This window comes from Siphateles boraxobius, unplaced genomic scaffold, assembly GCF_051911475.1.
Source record: "Siphateles boraxobius isolate OS27281-9 unplaced genomic scaffold, OSU_SipBor_1 56, whole genome shotgun sequence".
Taxonomy (NCBI): domain Eukaryota; kingdom Metazoa; phylum Chordata; class Actinopteri; order Cypriniformes; family Leuciscidae; genus Siphateles; species Siphateles boraxobius.
In genome coordinates, this window is record NW_027509182.1 from 2,425,626 (window position 1) to 2,445,402 (window position 19,777).

Consider the following 19,777-nt stretch of genomic DNA (forward strand, 5'->3'; position numbering starts at 1 on the left):
TCCTCGTCTCCTCGCTCCTCTGTCCTCCATCCTATGACCCGGAAACCAATCAAGCACAGCCATCTTGAAGGACATCTCAATTCTCTAATTTCACCGTGAGGAGTCGAGGATCGAGGAGTGAGGAGGCTTTTAGAGGAGTCATTAGCGAGGATACACAGGTGTATCCTATGCGGAAGTGTTTTATTGACTAAAAGTGACGCACGTATACAATCTCCTCCCCCTTCACATCGGTGACAATAATTTGATTTTGTACTTTACCCATGCTGTTTTTATAAACCACACATCTCACATATTTCAACAGGGTATCTTGCTTTATTATTATTATTCATTATGAATTTCTTAAATAAACAAACTTCAACAACATAAGGGCAGATCCTTTGAGCGCTGCTGATGGCGCTATGAAGTGACGCTCGAGTGATCAAGTATTCCAATGTATAAAAAAGTTTTCATTCGATTCCTCCATCGTCATTTTCTTTCCTTGCTTCCTTCCCTCGCATCCTACAGGAGGAGGAGCTGAGGCGCTAGAAAAGGAAGCGAGGAAAGGAAACGAGGATGCACAAATAAGAAATGAGAAGCACCCTGTAAGTGCAATCAAGCAGTTGTTGTAATATTATCAATTTGACTATTCTGACAGTATCGGATGAGTATCGGACAGTATAGCTGTATGATGACACTATTGTCTCCTGTAGAGCTGATTTCTAGCTGAATCAGATTTGTTTCATATTTGGTGAACTTTACACAGTTATTGAACCGAACTGACTCGAGCTGAGTAACAATACTATTGTCTACTGTATGTTTAGCTTAATTTGAATTTGTCTCATATTTGATGAAGTTTGCATCACTGATTCTGTTATTGTCTGTTTATTTCTGTGAAGCTGCTTTAAAACAATCCGTATTGTAGTAAGCACTAATAAATAAAGGTGAATGACTTTTGATCAATATAAAATCATGTAAGATTTTAAATTAATGTAAAATGGACTAAAATGAATGAACGAAAAATAAGGAAAAATAACTACAAATAAGTATGCTGCTCAATTTACAGCAAGCAGATGTTTTCAGAAATCACATTAATTATGATATATCCATCACTGTTTAATATAATGATGCCATGAATGTAAATTAGGCCTATTATCTAGTGTTCCCAGTGTTTCTTGTTTGCTGTACGAGCACACAGTGCACCTGTAGAAACTGATAGGACTGTAATTGGAGATGATGTGCCACAAGCAACGGATTCAATGGAACCATCGCAGTGGAATAGCGAGCACACAGTCAAACTAGATCCTTTAGGAACTTGTTTTACAATCATTTGACAGTCCAGTCTGTTGTAGACCAATTCAAATAGCTTTTTATTGAGAACATTTCAATGAGGCATGTCATCAGACCAATACTTCTGCATGAAGCAGAGATCATAACCATCTGAAGATGACACCATCAGCACTTTTTCTATATGCAATTTTTCTTGGGATTGGACTCCAATGTGTCCAGACGAGATTATACACAAACCGTTGGGCAGTTAAAATAACTGGAGGCCCTGATGCTGCTGATCTTATTGCAGACAAATATGAATTTGTGAATATGGGCCAGGTAAGTACACTGTAAAATGTTTTGCCAGTTAAATAGGTTGCACTTTATTTTGATTGTCCACTTCAGACATTCTACTAACAATGAGACAACTACATGTCAACTAACTCCCGTTAGAGTATTAGAAGACTGAAGTAGATTGTTAGGTTAAGGTTAGGTGTTAGGTTCAGGTCAGTAGAATAAGTCTACATGTAGTTGCAAAGTTATTTATAGTCAGTAGAATATCTGTTGAGGGACTATAAAAATAAAGTGTTTGTAGATACTAAGCAGACAGTCTATACTCTAATGAGGGTTAGTTGGCATGATGTTACAAAGGTACTTATATTTAGTAGAATGTCTAAAGTGGAAATACCGAAATAAAGTGTTACCGTTAAAGGTTTCATGTGGCAGCATCTTGTAACGAATGACCAGTTTCACTTATATATAAGTGGGTGTTATCACATTTATTATAAATTTGTATTTATTCTTGTTTCCTGCTTTAAATTCTTATAAGTCTGAATTGCCTATACAAATTATGCTATTATGTCTTCATGTTTTCTGTATGATCCCAGAATTGCAACTGGCAACTTTTCATCACAAAATGACTATGGTGATACACCATGATGCAGTGATGGTCACATATTGTAATAACATGGTACTTTGTTATATATTATGGAATTTCCATGCTATTCAAGTCAAGTCAAGTCAAATCAAGTCAAGTCAAGTCAAGACTTATTGTCAATGAAATTGGAAGATGTTGTTCTACCAGGTGCAGCTACTGCCAAGACAAAACTTCATAGACAAACTAAAAAAAATGTGCACCATGTAAACAAACTGTAGTTCCTTGTTACTTTTTTCTTTCAAATTAGTCTTTCATTTTTACCGAGCACAGGTCTCTGGGTCACTGGCTCTTGTATAATAAATGTGTTTAACCATGCAAGACGAGCTCCTAACCTCGATGGCATCTTATACGCTACTTCAGTTAGTTAACCAACTGGCACACTTTCTTTGTCCCCTTACTGCACAAATAAGTATAGCAGCAGTACATTTAAGAGAGAATTAAATGTGACAGGATGCTCATGGAGAATTTATAAATGTAATTTACACATAAATGAATATTTGAGGTTAAAATAAAAAAATAAAAAAAACAAGAAAAATGTGAATAGAAATTCACTTAAAATGGACAATAGAAGTCTAGGGCATTTACTGTACACTTGCCCCACAGACCATTGTAACTTTAAAACACACTACAATTCAAAAACTGTATTTTGAAAGAAATCAATGCTTTTATTCAACAGGGATTCATTAAATTTATCAAAAGTATAACAGTAAAGACATTTTAATGTTACAAAAGATTTCTATTTCAAATAAATGCTGTTCTTTTGAACTTTCTTTTCATCAAAGAATCGTAAGAAAAATGTATCATAGTTTCCACAAAAATATTAAGCAGCACAACTGTTTTCAACTCTTATAATTACAAGTAACATTTCTTATTCAACAAAGCAGAATATTAGAATGATTTCTGAAGGGTCATTTGACAATGGAGTATTGGCTGTTGGAAATTCAGCTTTGCCTTCAAAGAAATAAATTACATCAGAAAATATATTAAAACAAAAAAAAACATTTATTTTAAATTGTAATAATACTTAACTATATTACTCTGTTTTTATTTTTTTTTTACCAAATAAATGCAGTCTCGATGAGCAAAAAATACTTTTTTTCAAAAACATTACAAAAAAAATATCTAAAAAGATGCTGTCAGTAGAGCTAAACATCAATATTCCGCCAATGGTTTGTTGTGCAATTCATCATGGGATTTTGGGTTTCCTGCTCTGTGTGATTAGTTTATTTTGCTTTGTGTCATTGAGCACACATTTTCCATGTTAACAAGGAAACTGAACTCAGTCAATGAAATGTGTAACTGCTGTCTACTGTGGGGCTTTTTAGTTCCTGGTAAATCTGGTATGTATTCAGCAAACATCATAAATTCAAGGCACAGGGTGTCAAAGAGATATCAGCAGCCAAAGTTTAAGCTCAGCTGAATCATGCAGTGCTAGCTCAGGTTGCCTCTGATGGTAAGTCTATCAGCGGTGTAGAATAACCCTTTTGTTGTTTCGTAGCCATACGTCAGGGATGGATACATAATTGATATCACTGTCAGTCACACCTGAGCTGCAGCTAACTCAGTCTTCTTTCCCTTGTGTCGTTGCAGATAGGTGGGCTAGTGGACCATTACCAGTTCCAGCACAGAGGAACCATCAAAAGGTCCACTATTAAAAGCAGAGGGAACCACAGTCTCATCACCACGGAGACCAAGGTACAAGGATCATATACCTTCAGTCACAGAGACATCACTGAATAGTTAATAAGTTACAGTAGACTACACCACCCTATAAACACCACACACACTTACCAAAACAGATTAAGACAGCGGTACGCAAAACCACACGGATGCATCCTTACACTTGCCAAAAACTAAATGAGACGATGATAATTATTCTTAATGAATATTTCATTTAATTGACTGTGGTTTGTGAAGCATGTTATATATGCAGTAGAACATCATAAATATGTTCTGATGCTGAAGGTGGAGTGGATCCAGCAACAGATGGTTCAGAAGAGAGTAAAAAGAACTGACGCAATGGACCGAACCCAAGCTACCTCCTTCAATGATGCCAAGTGGGACAGCATGTGGTACATTGTTAGTATGCAACACATTACAATCAGCAATTTTATATTCAGATAAAACGCATTATTTAATTGAACCGAACTGCTGTGTTAAACCAATTAATTTGTGAAAATATGTTCATTTCAAAGCAATATGTTCAAAGGTATTACTGTACATCATAATGAAAAACCCCTTATATACTGTAGTTTTAAAAAGAGTAAATTAAATAAAAATGTTTTGACCCAATTAGGTATAGGACTTAAGTATTACTTCTATTGTCTTTAAGGTTTGGGTAATAAGTATGCTGTCAAATCTATTGACAAGCATTTATGGTCCACTAAAATATACTTCTACAGAAACTTGGGTCCCACTTTAGATTCAAGTCCAATTCTCACTAACTATGACCTTTGCCTCAATAAACGCATAAATACTGCTTATTAGTTGTTTAGATACTGAGTAGGAATGTGGTAGGATTAAGGGATGTAAAATACAGTATCATGCTGAATAAAGCATACATGTATGCTTTATAAGTACTAATAAACAGTCAATATCCTAATATGCAATTATAAGCAACTGGTTAATAGTCAGAATTGGACCCTAAACTAAAGTGTTACCAAAAAATTTTAATTACAAATTTTTGTTTTAATTCATTTCCAATTTACATTTAAAATGAATAAATGTGTGCATAAATGAATAAATGTAAAATACATGACAAGTAAATATATCAACTTTAAATGTTACATCAAATAACACTCTACTGTTGAAATCACAGTCAAGTACTTTAGATGTGCTTTAGTATGTTAGTAAACACATCAAAATAAGTGTGCTTCTTTAATACATGACAACAGATTATTGAAACATATTAATTTAAAATGTACTTTAAAGTAAAACTTTTAATTTGGCATTATTACAAAGTGTACTTTCTAAATGTTAAGTGTGTTAAGAAATATGTGATGAAAGTGTACTCTGAATAATTTTTATCTGCAAGGACAGTTTTTTTGTATTTAAGTAAGCCTATACATTTAAGAATTGAAGTGCAATACAAGTGCACATTCAGTACAATTAAGCAGACTTCTTTTTCACAATTTAAGGGACTGTAGTCATAACCTGAGACATACTGATACATACTAAAACGAGTTATATTTTCCTACTGTTCTATAGCACTGTGATCACAACTGCTTGACTGACATGAACATCCAGGCCGCCTGGCGCAGGGGCTACACTGGGAAAGGGGTTGTCGTCTCCATACTGGATGATGGTATAGAAAGACAGCATCCAGATCTTAAACATAACTATGTAAGTGCTTTGACATCTTAAGATTATCTGAAAAAAATAAATTGGTCACACAACGTACATTTACGTATGTAAAAAAAAAAAAAAAGAAAGAAAAGTTAACAACAATGTGCTTATTATGTTAATTCTGTATTGCAAAACACTTTTGGTGCTATTGAGGTAGGATATGGTTAAAGGGGTGGTAAAACGCATTTTTTCGAAGGCTTGATTGTGTTTGTGGGGTGCACTGTAACATGTGTTCATGCTTCGTTTTTTTAAAAATTTCATTATTTTTCATTTTACCTTTATTCTACACTGCTCTGTCCCTCCTTGTAAAAACGGTCTAATGGTTTCCGGGTTATATGAAGCCAGTCCCTCAAAACTACGCAATGGGCTCAGATTGGTTAGCTGGCCCAGTGTGTTGTGATTCGCTAACGTCACGTTTTCCGGAAACGTCACGCCCCTTACCTTTACCGGTAGTTTGTGCAATGGCGTCAGTCGGACCCAGAGAATGTTAGTGAAGAGGATCAAGCAGAACCTGTTCAAGAACGGGTTGTTAAACGACGTTTCAGAAAGGTTTTTTTGTTGTTGTTGTTCTCGCATTACTTTTTAGATATGCTGTTATTTAATTGTACTAATTATTATAGAATTACAAAAAAATAAGCTTCATAAACAAGAAATTCATATAATCGTTCTAACAAATTATACTACAGTCCTCAAAGGGATTTTTTTGAGTAAAGACTGCGGATCTATAGTGATCGTTTCTGAGTGTATGGCACCGTTACTTTTGTATTTTTAGAATGATTGTAGCCAAATATCTGGTGCCAGATCTATCAACCCAAAACAAACACTAAACATCAGCTTGACTACTACAGTAGCCAAATCAAACACAGAACCATGTTTAGCGTGCCTGTAGATAAACAAGCAAGTATTGTAGATAAACATAAAAGCTCTAACCAAAGAATAATTTACTCTAATTCCAAGTTCGCTGTTGAGATAAAAAAAAAATTGTAACGTTAGGTGTTTGTCTGATAACGTTAAGTATGAATGAGCATTTAACAAACCAGCAGAGCCAAACAGCGTTGTCATTTTTTTACTTCCTTGCTAAAATGTACAATTAACAATACGAACTATTACAGGAAAACACATCGACGAAAAATAAATCTTTCTTACAGGTTGTGCCCCGTAAACAAAAGCTTCTGTTTTTAAAGTTGGAACTGCTCCATCTTTCAGGACAAGCTGATGTGCGAATCCTGCATTGAACTCGCGAAGATTGTGGAAGCTTTCCTCCGTAAAATGTTCAGCACATAGAGTGAGATTTGGGTCATAATTATGAGGGACCGAGTTAAAAATAAATTTTAACCATTGATCTCTAACTACCTGGTCCCTATAAGGCTGAACAAAGTGGACCTGCAACCGGGATGAAAATAACAGCAGCATTTCGACAGCATTGCGACAACTCATCTCCAAAAACAGCAATATAAAATGGCCTCGCCCCGCTTATTAAGTATTCTCGGAGGAGGGGTTTATGTAAATAATGGGATTTACTGAGGTCAGCAAACCCGGAGGAATGTCGTGTAGTTCAAAACCGGTCATTTGCTGTAGTCCTTAGAAATGTAATTTTTTTAAAGCAAATATCTCCCTTTGCTTTGAACTTTGAGCGCTGTAACTTTGCAGAAGTTGTTTAAGTTATGCTCAAGTTAGAAAAGTGAAATCGTGTTTTACCACCCCTTTAAGGTTAGAGACAGGTCTCCTGGTATGTTTAGGTTTAAGGGTAGGTTAAGGTGTAAGGAAAGGTTAAAAAAATCATGTTTATTTTTTCGTTTACCAGTGTATTTAACGCTGTTTTTTTCTTCTCCTGTGTGCCTATTTTCTAGTGATCATCTTTGTTAGTTTGGGTAAATAAAAAGAAGGCTGCATTTAGAGCCTCTTTTTCTCTTCTTTGCATGACCCGCCATGTTGTTATTAATGTGTTATTATATATTTATAAGGATGCACGAGCCAGCTATGATGTTAACGGCAATGATCCTGATCCAACACCACGTTATGATGCCACCAATGAAAACAAGTCAGTCCATTTCCAGTGTGAACCAGTGCAGTCTCACTTCCCTCAGTCTCTGTATATGCTGATTTTAAATAAGTTTTAAAATACAATGCTCCATACAATACAGGGTTTTTCATTTCTTTGTGATTTCACTAAAGACATGGAACAAGATGTGCTGGTGTGGTGGCTGCCTCTGCAAACAATTCTCTCTGCATTGTCGGAGTTGCCTACAATGCAAAAATTGGCGGTGAGTTATCAGAAATGTATGTTTATGTTTGCATGTATTATAAAACAATAAACATTTACAGAATGAAGTGTGGAATTCAAAACATAGCCTATGTTCTTGATATCTATGGAGCTGTCCAATCTCCTCCTGTAGGTGTGCGTATGTTGGATGGCGATATGACTGATATGGTGGAAGCCCAATCACTGAGTCTGAGGCAGCAGTATATTGATATCTATAGCTCCAGCTGGGGTCCAGATGATGATGGCAGAACAGTAGATGGCCCCGGCCTTCTTGCCCGGCTCGCTCTGGAGAGTGGCATACGCAAAGTTAGTGTGTGTTTGTCTGGTTATGTACATTATTGGCTAGAGTTTGAGTAAAGACAACACTGACTTTGTTTTTGTTTTTTTTGGACTAAAAATACTCTACTTTGTTTTTTGTTACTTGTGTTTTAATTTTGACTTGATATTAATAAAAAAAATATTTATTTTCCCAAATAGAAAAACATTACTAAACTAAAAGATAGACAAAATGTGTTTGATGTCATTGTATGTCATTATAGTAACAACAATAATATTAATTATTATTATTAATTAATTCATTTAGCTTTTTAAAACTTAATTTACCATAAACAAAAGCTAAAGAGGCTATAATATGAAAGTAGAAAAAGTACTTGTTCAATACAGACCCAACAAGACCCAAAGACTAATACTAGACCTTCTATGACCAGTTGTGAAAAGTATTTTAACTTCATTGTTGCACTTAAAGCTACACAATGTAACTTTTGGTACTCAGACATTTAATTTAGATAAAACTGCAAGTTATTTGTGGAGAAACATTGTTTTGGTAATTATGAGTTGTACTAATCTCTGGTACACATTGTACAATTTTGGGCTGTCCCAGATGAAAGATGACCAATCGTGGTGATATCTGTGTTTAGGCTCCTAAACGGTGGTCCTACATCGTGCAGTGAGAGAGGTTCATTGACATGGTCTTGTGAATAAAGATCATCATCGTACAGTCTACATACATATACCCAAGTTTAGATCCATGTCATACAGTGTGATTTGTAGCGATCTTATTGCGGATGTGCATTGCAGAGTGGATGAACTTGATGGTTTAAGCCAGGGGTGTCAAAGAAAGTGCATTGTCTGGCAGAGTTATCTCCAACCTTAATTAAACAGACATGAACCAGCTAAATAATGTCTTCAGGATTACTAAAAACTTCAAGGCAGTTGTTTTGAAACTGGTTGTAGATACACTGCATGACAGTGGCCCCTTCAGGAGGGGAGTTTGACACATGTGCTTTAAGCATACAATTCGTTCTCTCTTTTGTACAATTAGTACAATTAGTTCCCTTTTCCCGTTTTGTTAAACAGTGGCCATTTAACTGGATTAAACCGAGGTAATGAATTAGTACAATTTGGCCACATTTTAACAAAAATGAGCTAACTAATTAATAAAGTGTGACCTCTGATTAATACAACCTGAAACAGTAAAATGACCATGCCATTTTTTGGTTCAAAATTAACAAAATTTCAACAATTCATCAAGCCTTTTATCCAAAAACGTGTTTTTGTCTTAACCCTTATTCACTATGGTAAGCCTTTTCTAAGTATAAGATATTTTAGATATCCAGATGATTTTCCCGGGAAATTGCATACATATGTCACTGTTGCGTGTCCCGTCATATCCGTAAATAGAGTGTGATGTGGGAGTGGCATTGGCAAATAAGAATATGGATGCATCTGAAATCGCATATTGTCTTGAGTAGGTACTTATTTTGAACAAGTAATTATTTCACAACCGCTAAAAGAGTATGTTCTAGTATTAATGTGCGTGTAGTATGAATGTAATGTGCTACATTCGGAATGTCATTATCATGTTACCTACCAGCTTCAGTAACTTCACTTCACTTCCATTCACAAATCCTCTCCCATGTCCTAATGGGATAGTAAAGTGTCCATCCAATGCAAACTTCAGAATCTCGCCAGAAGAACTAGGTCACCTGGGTACTTTTTATATTTACATGCTTTTATCCAAAGCGTCTAACACATGAAGAGAGTGTACTGAACTTATTTCCTAATTGATGAACTTTACACAGTTATTGAACGGATTTGAATCAACACTAAACAGACTTCAGCTGAACAATGACACTTTTTTCTTGTTAGACTAGAGCTCTGTTGAAGCTTGTTTGCATCACTGGATCATTATTTTCCTGTTATCACTATAAAGCTGCTTTGAAAATGTACTGTATAAAGTGTTATATAAATAAAGGTGACTTTATTTGACTTGATTGTAAAAGTACCGTAGAGATTAAAGTGCAATTTATGTAATGATAGTGTTTTTGGAAACACAGCTAGTTTGCAGTTTACAGTAACGTGTAGTTACTGTAGTGTTACGTGTAGTTACTGTAGTGCTACGTTTATAATTATTCCATGCTTCACTTATGCCACACTCTTCATGAAACTGAAACGTCATCAGTATCCCATGCAGTGTTTTTCAGCAAATGTAGTAGGTAATCCGGGAATTCCATGCATACAGAAAATTCACATACTATTCACAGTATACACATGCATACAACAATATACAATAGTAGGAGTTGTAGGAGTAGGAGTCCGATTTTAGTGTTCCTGAGTTGTATTTAGCAGATGCTGGCAATATAGTAGGTCAACTGGATATTGCATGCATACAGCATGCTACTACATATGCACAGTAAACATACTGGATACTGCAGAAATAGTAAGAGTGTGATAGTATGCTATTTCAAACATATAGCAACTGTGTAACTTTAAAGTAAATTTTTAGATGGTCTAATGGAAAATCATGCTTTCCAGTTTTAACCTGTTTTGTTCAGTTTGACTAAACAAATAACATAAACAATTAAAATAAGCAATTTAAATAGTATTTTCGTTTGACACTAGAGTGTTGCCACATACTGGCTAACTTTGTTGATTGTAGAAACGATTATAGGTTATATATATATATATATTCTTCTGGTGTATTACTATTATTTTTTTGTTGTACCTATCAGAAAATGTGAAACACATTTTAAAAAGACTTTCGAAATTTTTTGTTTAGGCCTAGTAAAAAAACATCTGTGTACAAGGGGTGACACCCAGCATTCAAAAGAAGGTCTCCTGTTATTATTTTTCCTCATGTCCTTGTATTATTTTAGGTTAATAACTCCTTTAAATGTTGCAAGCAAAATAACTGAAAAAAAATAAGCAATAAAAATCCATAAAGTAAAAATCCATTAAAGGTGCTCTAAGCGATGTCACGCGTTTTTTAGGCCAAAACATTTTTTTTGTCACATACATCAAACATCTCCTCACTATCTGCTAGCTGCCTGTCCCCTGAACACACTGTAAAAAACACCGTCTCTGCAGACACCCCAGGCTCCAAAAACAGCAACAAAAACAAACTGGGCTAACCCGCACCATGAAACATAACAAACTGTTCTAGATAATAACCAAAAAGAAGGATCTGGGGGAGAGGTTTGGGGGGTTAGTGTGCGGATGAGGAGGAGGGAGGGTCTAGCTAGCCTCCTTTTTGTGAAAGTGAGTTCACCCAACATCGCTTAGAGCACCTTTAACAAATTTACTGATATATCGCTTGAGACTTACTGATAAAAATATTATGATTAAACTTTATTTGGAGTACTTCTTTATTGCAAAATTTATTAAAATTTCTAACATTAACATTAAACCTAAAATGTGTTTTAATATCACTAATAGTAAGGACAGTATGATCACTATAATATCAGTCTTTAAATGCAAGATATTTAAAGTGTACCTTAAGTATACTTGCAATAGTTCCATTTTAAGCACAATCAAATATACTTAAGTGCATCTTTAGTTGGACCTCAGCACTATTTCTGAATAACTAAAGTGCATTAAGTACAAAACTAGTTGTTCCACTTTAGCAGACTGTATGTAAATCAATTTAGTATACCGAAAGTACAAATGCAGGCTATTTAAATTAAGTACACAAATATGTAAATGCATTTGTAATGTACTTAGCATAAAATAAATGTATTTCAAATATAGTTTAGTACATTTATTTTTCACGATTCCTCTTTGCTTCTCAGGGCAGAAAGGGCCGTGGCTCCATTTTTGTGTGGGCATCAGGAAATGGTGGGCAAAGTCAAGACCACTGCTCATGTGACGGTTACACCAACAGCATTTACACCATCTCAGTAGGCAGCACCACTCAGAATGGACAGAAGCCGTGGTACCTGGAGGAGTGCTCGTCTACTCTCTCCACCACCTACAGCAGTGGAGACAGCCACAGCCTGGGCGTTGTGAGTTACTCAATCAGTATTTGTTTGCTATGTGGGAAACTGGTTGTTTGTCCTCACTGGACCTATACATATGTGTGATTTCAGGTGACAACAGATCTGAGGCAGCGTTGCACTGATGAGCACTCTGGAACTTCAGCATCGGCCCCCATGGCTGCAGGAATCATCGCCCTCACGTTGGAGGCAAAGTAAGCAGTCAAGTCTAGATTATTTGTGCTCTGTCTGTTAGATGTAGTCATCTTTCTGTTAGATCTGGCAAGCATTTTGTGGTCAAATCAAGTGTAGCGTTTTCAAACCTTAGGTTCTGTCAAATAGCTAGGGTAAAACACTTATCTTGGATCAGCTCATTTCAGACAGTTTGACTCTTTCAATTGGTTCAGAGCTGAGTTCTGTCATTGCTGCTCATGGGCTTTCAGTTCCACATACAGGTTTTATTGAGCCAACTTTTAAGCATGTGATGAATAAACTAGTTTCTTTGTTCTTCGTCCTCAGTCCAGCTCTGACCTGGAGGGATGTTCAGCACATCATAGTGAAAACTTCACGTCGTGGTCACCTGAGCGCCTCAGACTGGCAGAGCAATGGAGCTGGATATGATGGTAGACTAAAATAAGCTTGTATATTAAAAATCACTTATTATATATTATTCAACATCTATTCAATTTAGCTTAAAAAAAATGTAAATACTGTACCAGCACACTTTTACTGTTAAGTGGATTTACGGAAACCCACACATAACAAAAACAAGATATCATGCCCAGAAATAGTGATCGAACGATATAGATTTTTTGATGGCCGACCATTATTAAGTATGTTCAAGTACTGGTTCAATGAGATGATTTTACTGCATACTCAGAACCAAAAATAACTTAGTGACAACAATGATAGACTGATGACAGTCCCAAACCCTATCCTGAGCTATGACATTAAATATTACAGTAGGTTGCTTGTAAAGATGTGTATTTTTAATGGCCTTCAATGGTGACAGATACTTTTAGATCTGTATGTGTAGTTACAGCATCTATCAGCAGAGACTCCACAGCATACATTAAGTATGCCCACATACTTTTAGTAGTGAGTTGAGAAGCAGTAATAAAGGGTTAATGCATCAAAAAATTACTCATCAATTATTCACCCTTATATCATTTCAAACCCATAAGAATTTCGTTCATCTTTGAAATACAAATGAAGATATTTTGAAGAGCTTTCTGTCCCACCATTGACAGTCCACGCAACTACCAAAAAGTTCATAAAGAGATTGAAAACTAATCCACATGAATCGAGTGGTTTAGTCCAAATTTTCTGAAGAGACACGATCGCTTTATATGATGAACAGATTTAATTTATGCTTTTGATCACCGAACATAAATAAAAGTTCAATCGCACATGCTTGGCGCACGAGAACAAACCTCATTGGTTCTTGCGGAAGCTCAAACGTGCTACTTAACACAAGAGAATGAACTCAATTGTTTCTTGCACGTCAAGCAAGCATGCTTGAGCTTTTATAACTGATGTGTGCGTTGATGAATAAAAGCCTAAATTCAATCTGTTCATCATATAATGTGATTGTGTCTCTTCACAAATTGGGACTAAACCTCTCAATTCATATGGATTCGTTTAATGATCTCTTTATGGATTTTTTTTAATCATCTAAGTGGTATTGTAGTTGCGTAGACTGTCAATGGAGGTACAGAAATCTCTCAAACCTTTTAATAGTTGCAAAGGAAATGAAGTGTGCTATAGCAGTATATAATAAACTGTATCATCACTGGCTCTTGTGCAGTTAGTCACCTTTATGGGTTTGGCTTGATGGATGCTGAAGCCATGGTGAAGGAAGCAGAGACCTGGAAGCAGGTGCCCCCTCAACACATATGTGAGCAAAACATAGTCCAGAATGGAAGGTAACTGTTTGATCGAAATCCTTATACTTTATCACTGATAATTCCAAACTGCTGTAGCGCTCTTGTATTCATACTAATGTACTGTCTTTACAAAACTGTCTTTACTACTACTGTGGTGGTGCTGCAGTGACAGTGGTTGAGATTATTAGAACACGTTACAGAACATCTGTTTGCCTCCAAAACATGATTTAATTTCGTAATGTTCATGAAACATAGAGATGGTTGCTCTGTGCACAACAAATATCAGATGAAGTAAGTTGTACTGTTTTTCTCCACTTTTAACTTTAGTAGGCTATGTTGTATGCCCACATTTTGCAACAATTACAACAGTGCATCTCTCTGGTATAGTGTCAATATATTTCCTGAGAACTTCAACACTAATGTTATCCCATGCCTTCTGCAACTGAAGCCAAAGGCTTACCTTTGAAAGTACAATAGATCTGTCCAGTTTTTTTTCCAACTTGCCCCAAATTTGCTCAATGGGGTTGAGGTCCGGACTTTGACAGGTCCAGTCCATCGTTTTCACTGATCCAGTAGACTCCTTCCGTCGCAGGTAGTCCCGGCAATAGTTAGAAAAATGTTTAGGGTCATTGTGATCTTGGAAAATAACAACTGAAACCTCTTAAACATGTCAAGTGTTCTAATAAGTTTGGCCACCACTGTATATATTGGCATGGTATTAAATTATTACCATATTCTTCTACCAATGGTATTTACATTGTACTCCTAGATACTTTAAAGAATATATTATTATTTTTTTTGTTAGTCTTATTGACTGAAGATTCTCTCAGATTCTCTGTATTTATCTCAGAATCATAAGTCCAGAGAGGGTGTTGAGGTCAGTGTTCAAGTCCTCAGGCTGCTCTGCTCAGCGTCTGCAGCGGGTGGTCTATCTGGAGCACGTTATTGTACGTGTCACAATCACACATCCTCACCGGGGAGAATTGTCAATCACACTGACATCACCCTCTGGAACCAGATCTCAGCTTCTCTCTAACAGGTACAAATATACTGAGCCAGCTCAGATGGACTGAAATGAACGTAATAACTATGATTTATTGAAATACATGATTAATCCTATAAAACCTAATTTTATCATATTTGATGCATACATTTCTGAGGCTTTAAATAATATTTTTTAGAAGGTATTGTTAAAACCTGTTGTACACAATCTTCTACGTACATGGCTTCTGTTGTCTGATTGATAGTTTATACTTTTAAGCTATAAAAGGCTTTTAGTGTAATTCTATGCCATTATTCTATACGCTCTAAAATCATTACTGATTTATATTTTGTAAACATAAAAATAAATGTTAAATTGGTGGCAATATTTCAACATGAACACTTACTGGACTAAAGCAACTTAGGTTTACTTGATTATCCCATCCTTATACATCTTTTTTTAGAAAAATAATGTTACATTTTAAACATCAGGCTTTTGAGGAACGTTTATTTTTACATCTCTCAATTATCATTATGTTGAATTGCATTATATGCCCCACTTGATCATAATGTATTTAAATATTGGCTAGCCATATCATTGGGAGATATAGAGTGAAAACTGACATTTATATGCATTTATATGTAAGTAGTCTTCTTTATAAATATCAGCAACTGCGCCTAAGTCCACATTTTTGCTCATTTTGGTCCTCTGAATAAAACTGTTTTTTTTCCTTCTTATCGAGTATGATCTACATATTATCATACATCTTATTATATGATTATGACCCATAAAAGCCTGATGTATCAATAAAAAAACACTTTTTTTAAAATTTTGGTGTAAGAATTAATAAACTGTTCCATTTCAAGAAAATTTGACTATTATTGCATGTCAGTCTTAACCTGAGTGTTTTTTTTTAACTGAATGAATCTGCTTATAAATACTATCTAAAATAGCTATAAATCTTTACATTTTCCCACTAATTCTTTAGGATTATCTGATTGATTGTTTGATTTATTCTGTGGTTATTTCCTGTCAGGCCAAATGACCACTCCAGTGAGGGCTTCCTTAAGTGGGAATTCATGACGACTCACTGCTGGGGCGAAAAACCAGCAGGAGACTGGATCCTGGACATCAGAGACACCCCATCTCCACACAGAAACAGCCGACTCCAAGGTGCCTACACCCTTAACATACTTTAAACTTTACTGTGGTAGAACCTATATTATATATGTACAAAATGTAAACTACAACTATAATAGAATGTAAATTGTTTTTCCTTCTCTGTTGTTTATATTAGGGAAACTGGTAGAATGGTCCCTGGTGCTTTATGGAACATCCACACACCCATACATAAGACATGAACAGCCCCGCTCTGCCCAGCTGCCTTCTGAAGATGACACCACAGAGGAGTACAATGGTGATTTACCCAATTCTTTAAAAGCACACTTGCCAAACAACGTTATATATATATATATATATATATATATATATATATATATATACATTTTTTTACATTACATTACATTACATTATATGAAATTTATTTTAAGGAAGTTCGGGAGCATGAGAGGAATGCTGTATATATAGCTGTCTCACATCTTCCCAGTTTTCCAGCATCCCTCTAGGGTCACAATGGTGTTTAATGTATGCATGTATATAAGGTGATGTACAAGTCAGTTCTCCCTAAAGTTCATTACACATGGACATGTTACACTAACAATTGACAAAAAGTGTCCAAGTAAGTGTCCAAACTAGTATATTGTTATATTATTTCAAACCTAGCTAAATTTTTGGGTTTGTTTGAAAAGTTATTTTGCTGTTTTTCTTTAAAATAAATGCAACTTGGTTTGATGTTTTATTATCTAATGCTGGAATTCCCAAACCTTTTTGTCAGCTGAACTCCTTAAATGTAAAATATTTACTTAAATTACCCGCTGAAATTTTACAATGCATTCCCATGTTCACAGAGACTTCTGTCTCTACAGTAGCAATATTGCTGCTGTGCTGAGACATCCAGGCAAAAAAAAAAAAATGCTTTACTGCAGATGAAAAAAAAGTTACTTGTAAGGGTATCCACACATGAGTTCAACTCATTGAATTCCCAAATGCACACTAAATTCACAACGCTTGAAGAGACGGAGTACGTGAGAAGCAGCAATTACTGTGGACCAAGCTGCTCTGAAAACATGCTATTATAATCAGCAAGCGTGTAAATGAACACAGTGTCACACTTCACTTTGAAACAAAACGCAACTGACTGTAGGTCTGTGCTTAATCAAATCACACCATTTATTTGAATGTTACATTCAGTTTAATTAATTAGTAGCTTTTTATCAACTCACAAACCTCCATCAGTTCCCTCGTTAACCCATTTAAGAGCATTTATGTATTTTTAAGTGGGCTCAACTGCCCACTTTTGGGGCCATTGTAAATATAATTATTTGTGAATACTTTGCTTTATCCCTCTACTCTATATAAGGCTCTTGTGACCCAGAGTGTAGTGAGGATGGCTGTGAAGGACCTGGATCCCACCAATGTGTTTCCTGCTTGCACTTTTTCCTAAAGTTCAAAAATAACACACGGTCAGGAATTTTTATTTTACTCTTCGGTCCTTTCCTTCTTTAAAAAAAGTTTACTGATACTACACTAACTCTTTTTCAGGACCTGTGTGTCTGAGTGTCCAGGCGGGTACTGGGGGGATAAGAACAGGTGTAAGAAGTGTTACTCCTTCTGTAAGTCTTGTTTAGGCAGCCGCAGTGATCAATGCACAGCCTGTAGGTCTGGATATTATCTGAACGAGGGAAAGAACAACTGTGTGACCAGCTGTGAGGATGGCTACTATCTTCACCACGGTAAGAGTGATGCCACCATGTCAATAAGACTGAAAAGCAAGTGGGTTACTTGTTTAAAAAAAGAAACCAAGTATATTACACATTAGAAAAGAGTCACTTGCGCATCAGCCTAGTTCGTGCTCACGGAACAGGACACAAAAATCTGAGGGAAATGACCCAAGGTCTAGTTAGGACCAAGTGAGCAGGACCAGAGCACAGAAAGTATTATATATATTTATTAGTACAGAATGACTAACGTTTCGACGCCATGCGTCTTCTTCAGAGTCAAACTCTTGTTTGACTCTGAAGAAGACGCATGGCATCGAAAGGTTAAAGTGGTTTTAATGGTAGGGATGGGCAACTTCAGTCCTGGAGGGCCACTGTCCTGTATAATTTAGCTCCAACCCTGATAAAAATTCACCTGCCTGTAGCTTTCTAGTAATCCTGAAGACATTGATTAGCTTGTTCAGGTGTATTTGACCAGGGTTGGAGCTAAACTATGCAGGACAGTGGCCCTCTTCAGGACCGAAGTTGTCCATCCCGGTTCCATGGCATCGCTGCAATCCCCCCCCACCCACCCTTTTGGAAACTTTTTTTATTTTTACTGCAAGCCATTTTCTATATGCAAATAACTGTAAAACCCCAGCCACAAAATCTAATTGATCCAAAATCCTATTCCACATCGCTGTACTTTAAACTTCGCTTTTAGTCTTGACATAAAAATGAGTTAAAACTTTTAAAGTATTAGAAATGTAAAAAAAAAAAAAAATAATATATATATATATATATATATATATATATACACACATATATATATATATATATATATATATATATATATATATATATATATATATATATATATATATGAGGTTTTCTGTGAGGTGCCTGGTTAGGACACACCTTTTGACTTATTCTGTGTTCATGAATGTTTTTTCGATGCAGAGGAAAACGTGTGTAGGAAGTGTAATATTGAGAACTGTATGAAATGCCTCTCAGCCTCCATTTGCACAGAGTGCTCTGAGGGCACAAGGTAATATATTTTTATTAAATGTTTGAACCTATTGATATTTCATGAGACAATGTAGCCATGTCAATTCACTGTAATGAAAGTTGACTGTTTCTCTCTTCGGCCCTTTCAGTCTTGTGGGCAACAGATGCCAGAAGAGTTGTGAGGTGGGCCATTACTACAGTAAGCCGGAGGACTCATGTGAGCCCTGCCACCCAGCCTGTGCTACATGCAAAGGTGGACAAAGTACACAACTTCCTTACCTGTGTGAAAGTACTACTGGTCCAATATTACTCAATTACAAGTAAAAGTTGTAAAGACTGATTTTTACTTGAATAAAAGTACAGAAGTACTTTTTTTTTTTTTTAAAGTAGCCTACTTGAGTATCAACAGTAAAAAGTAAATGTCAATGCATTGTTTTATTATGGTTGCATTGTTACAGTACCTCATGCCTCTGAATGAATCTAGTGAATACACTGACTAGTTTGTAGTATCTGTGGAATTAAGAGCTTTTAGAATGTACCTATAGAAAAACCTATAGGCCTATAGAAATTAAACAACTGAATTGATAAAAAAACTGCCATAATTATCTTATTTATACCTACCACCCCCACAAAAGAAGTACACATCTACAGTATGTGTATCCATTCATGCAAATTTGAAACAAGTGGTCAGTAAATACAGACTGATCAAAAAAAAAAAAACAGCTACAGCTACAGCTACACAACAAGAGCTGTATAACTGCCCAACAGCAATACTGCTTTAACAAAGAGCAGAACAGAAATACTTATTTGCCATGAAAACGTCTCGGTTACGTATGTAACCCTCGTTCCCTGAGTAGGGAACGGAGACGTTACGTCGGATGACGACGAATGGGGTTTCGCTTAGAAAGCCTATCAACTTCGAGTATTACAAAACGAGCCAATGGCAAAGAAATGCCATGGGTCTGCGGAATTTGCATGACGTAACTCCGCCCCACCTCGTGGGTATAAAAGGAGGACGCCAGCAACAGGCAGATATGTTTCTTCG

At 35.9% G+C, this 19,777-nt stretch overlaps 1 protein-coding gene across 2 annotated transcripts in view; it reads left to right on the forward strand.

Annotated features, from left to right (window-relative positions):
• The first annotated feature begins 1,219 nt into the window (after positions 1 to 1,219).
• The window catches only part of pcsk5a (proprotein convertase subtilisin/kexin type 5a), a 59,246-nt gene continuing 40,688 nt past the window's right edge, over positions 1,220 to 19,777 (forward strand). Inside the window, exons 1-18 of one of the 2 annotated variants that reach the window (XM_077206375.1) lie at positions 1,220 to 1,584; positions 3,773 to 3,877; positions 4,148 to 4,261; positions 5,390 to 5,524; positions 7,492 to 7,568; positions 7,703 to 7,791; positions 7,924 to 8,096; positions 11,858 to 12,070; positions 12,155 to 12,255; positions 12,560 to 12,663; positions 13,848 to 13,965; positions 14,777 to 14,965; positions 15,945 to 16,081; positions 16,206 to 16,325; positions 17,388 to 17,490; positions 17,570 to 17,760; positions 18,685 to 18,772; positions 18,882 to 18,985. In XM_077206375.1, the coding sequence (XP_077062490.1) occupies positions 1,423 to 1,584; positions 3,773 to 3,877; positions 4,148 to 4,261; positions 5,390 to 5,524; positions 7,492 to 7,568; positions 7,703 to 7,791; positions 7,924 to 8,096; positions 11,858 to 12,070; positions 12,155 to 12,255; positions 12,560 to 12,663; positions 13,848 to 13,965; positions 14,777 to 14,965; positions 15,945 to 16,081; positions 16,206 to 16,325; positions 17,388 to 17,490; positions 17,570 to 17,760; positions 18,685 to 18,772; positions 18,882 to 18,985 (2,323 nt within the window). In that variant the 5' untranslated portion in view covers positions 1,220 to 1,422. The remainder of the gene's footprint in view (positions 1,585 to 3,772; positions 3,878 to 4,147; positions 4,262 to 5,389; positions 5,525 to 7,491; positions 7,569 to 7,702; positions 7,792 to 7,923; positions 8,097 to 11,857; positions 12,071 to 12,154; positions 12,256 to 12,559; positions 12,664 to 13,847; positions 13,966 to 14,776; positions 14,966 to 15,944; positions 16,082 to 16,205; positions 16,326 to 17,387; positions 17,491 to 17,569; positions 17,761 to 18,684; positions 18,773 to 18,881; positions 18,986 to 19,777) is intronic. The other variant, XR_013195643.1, reaches the window with a different exon arrangement.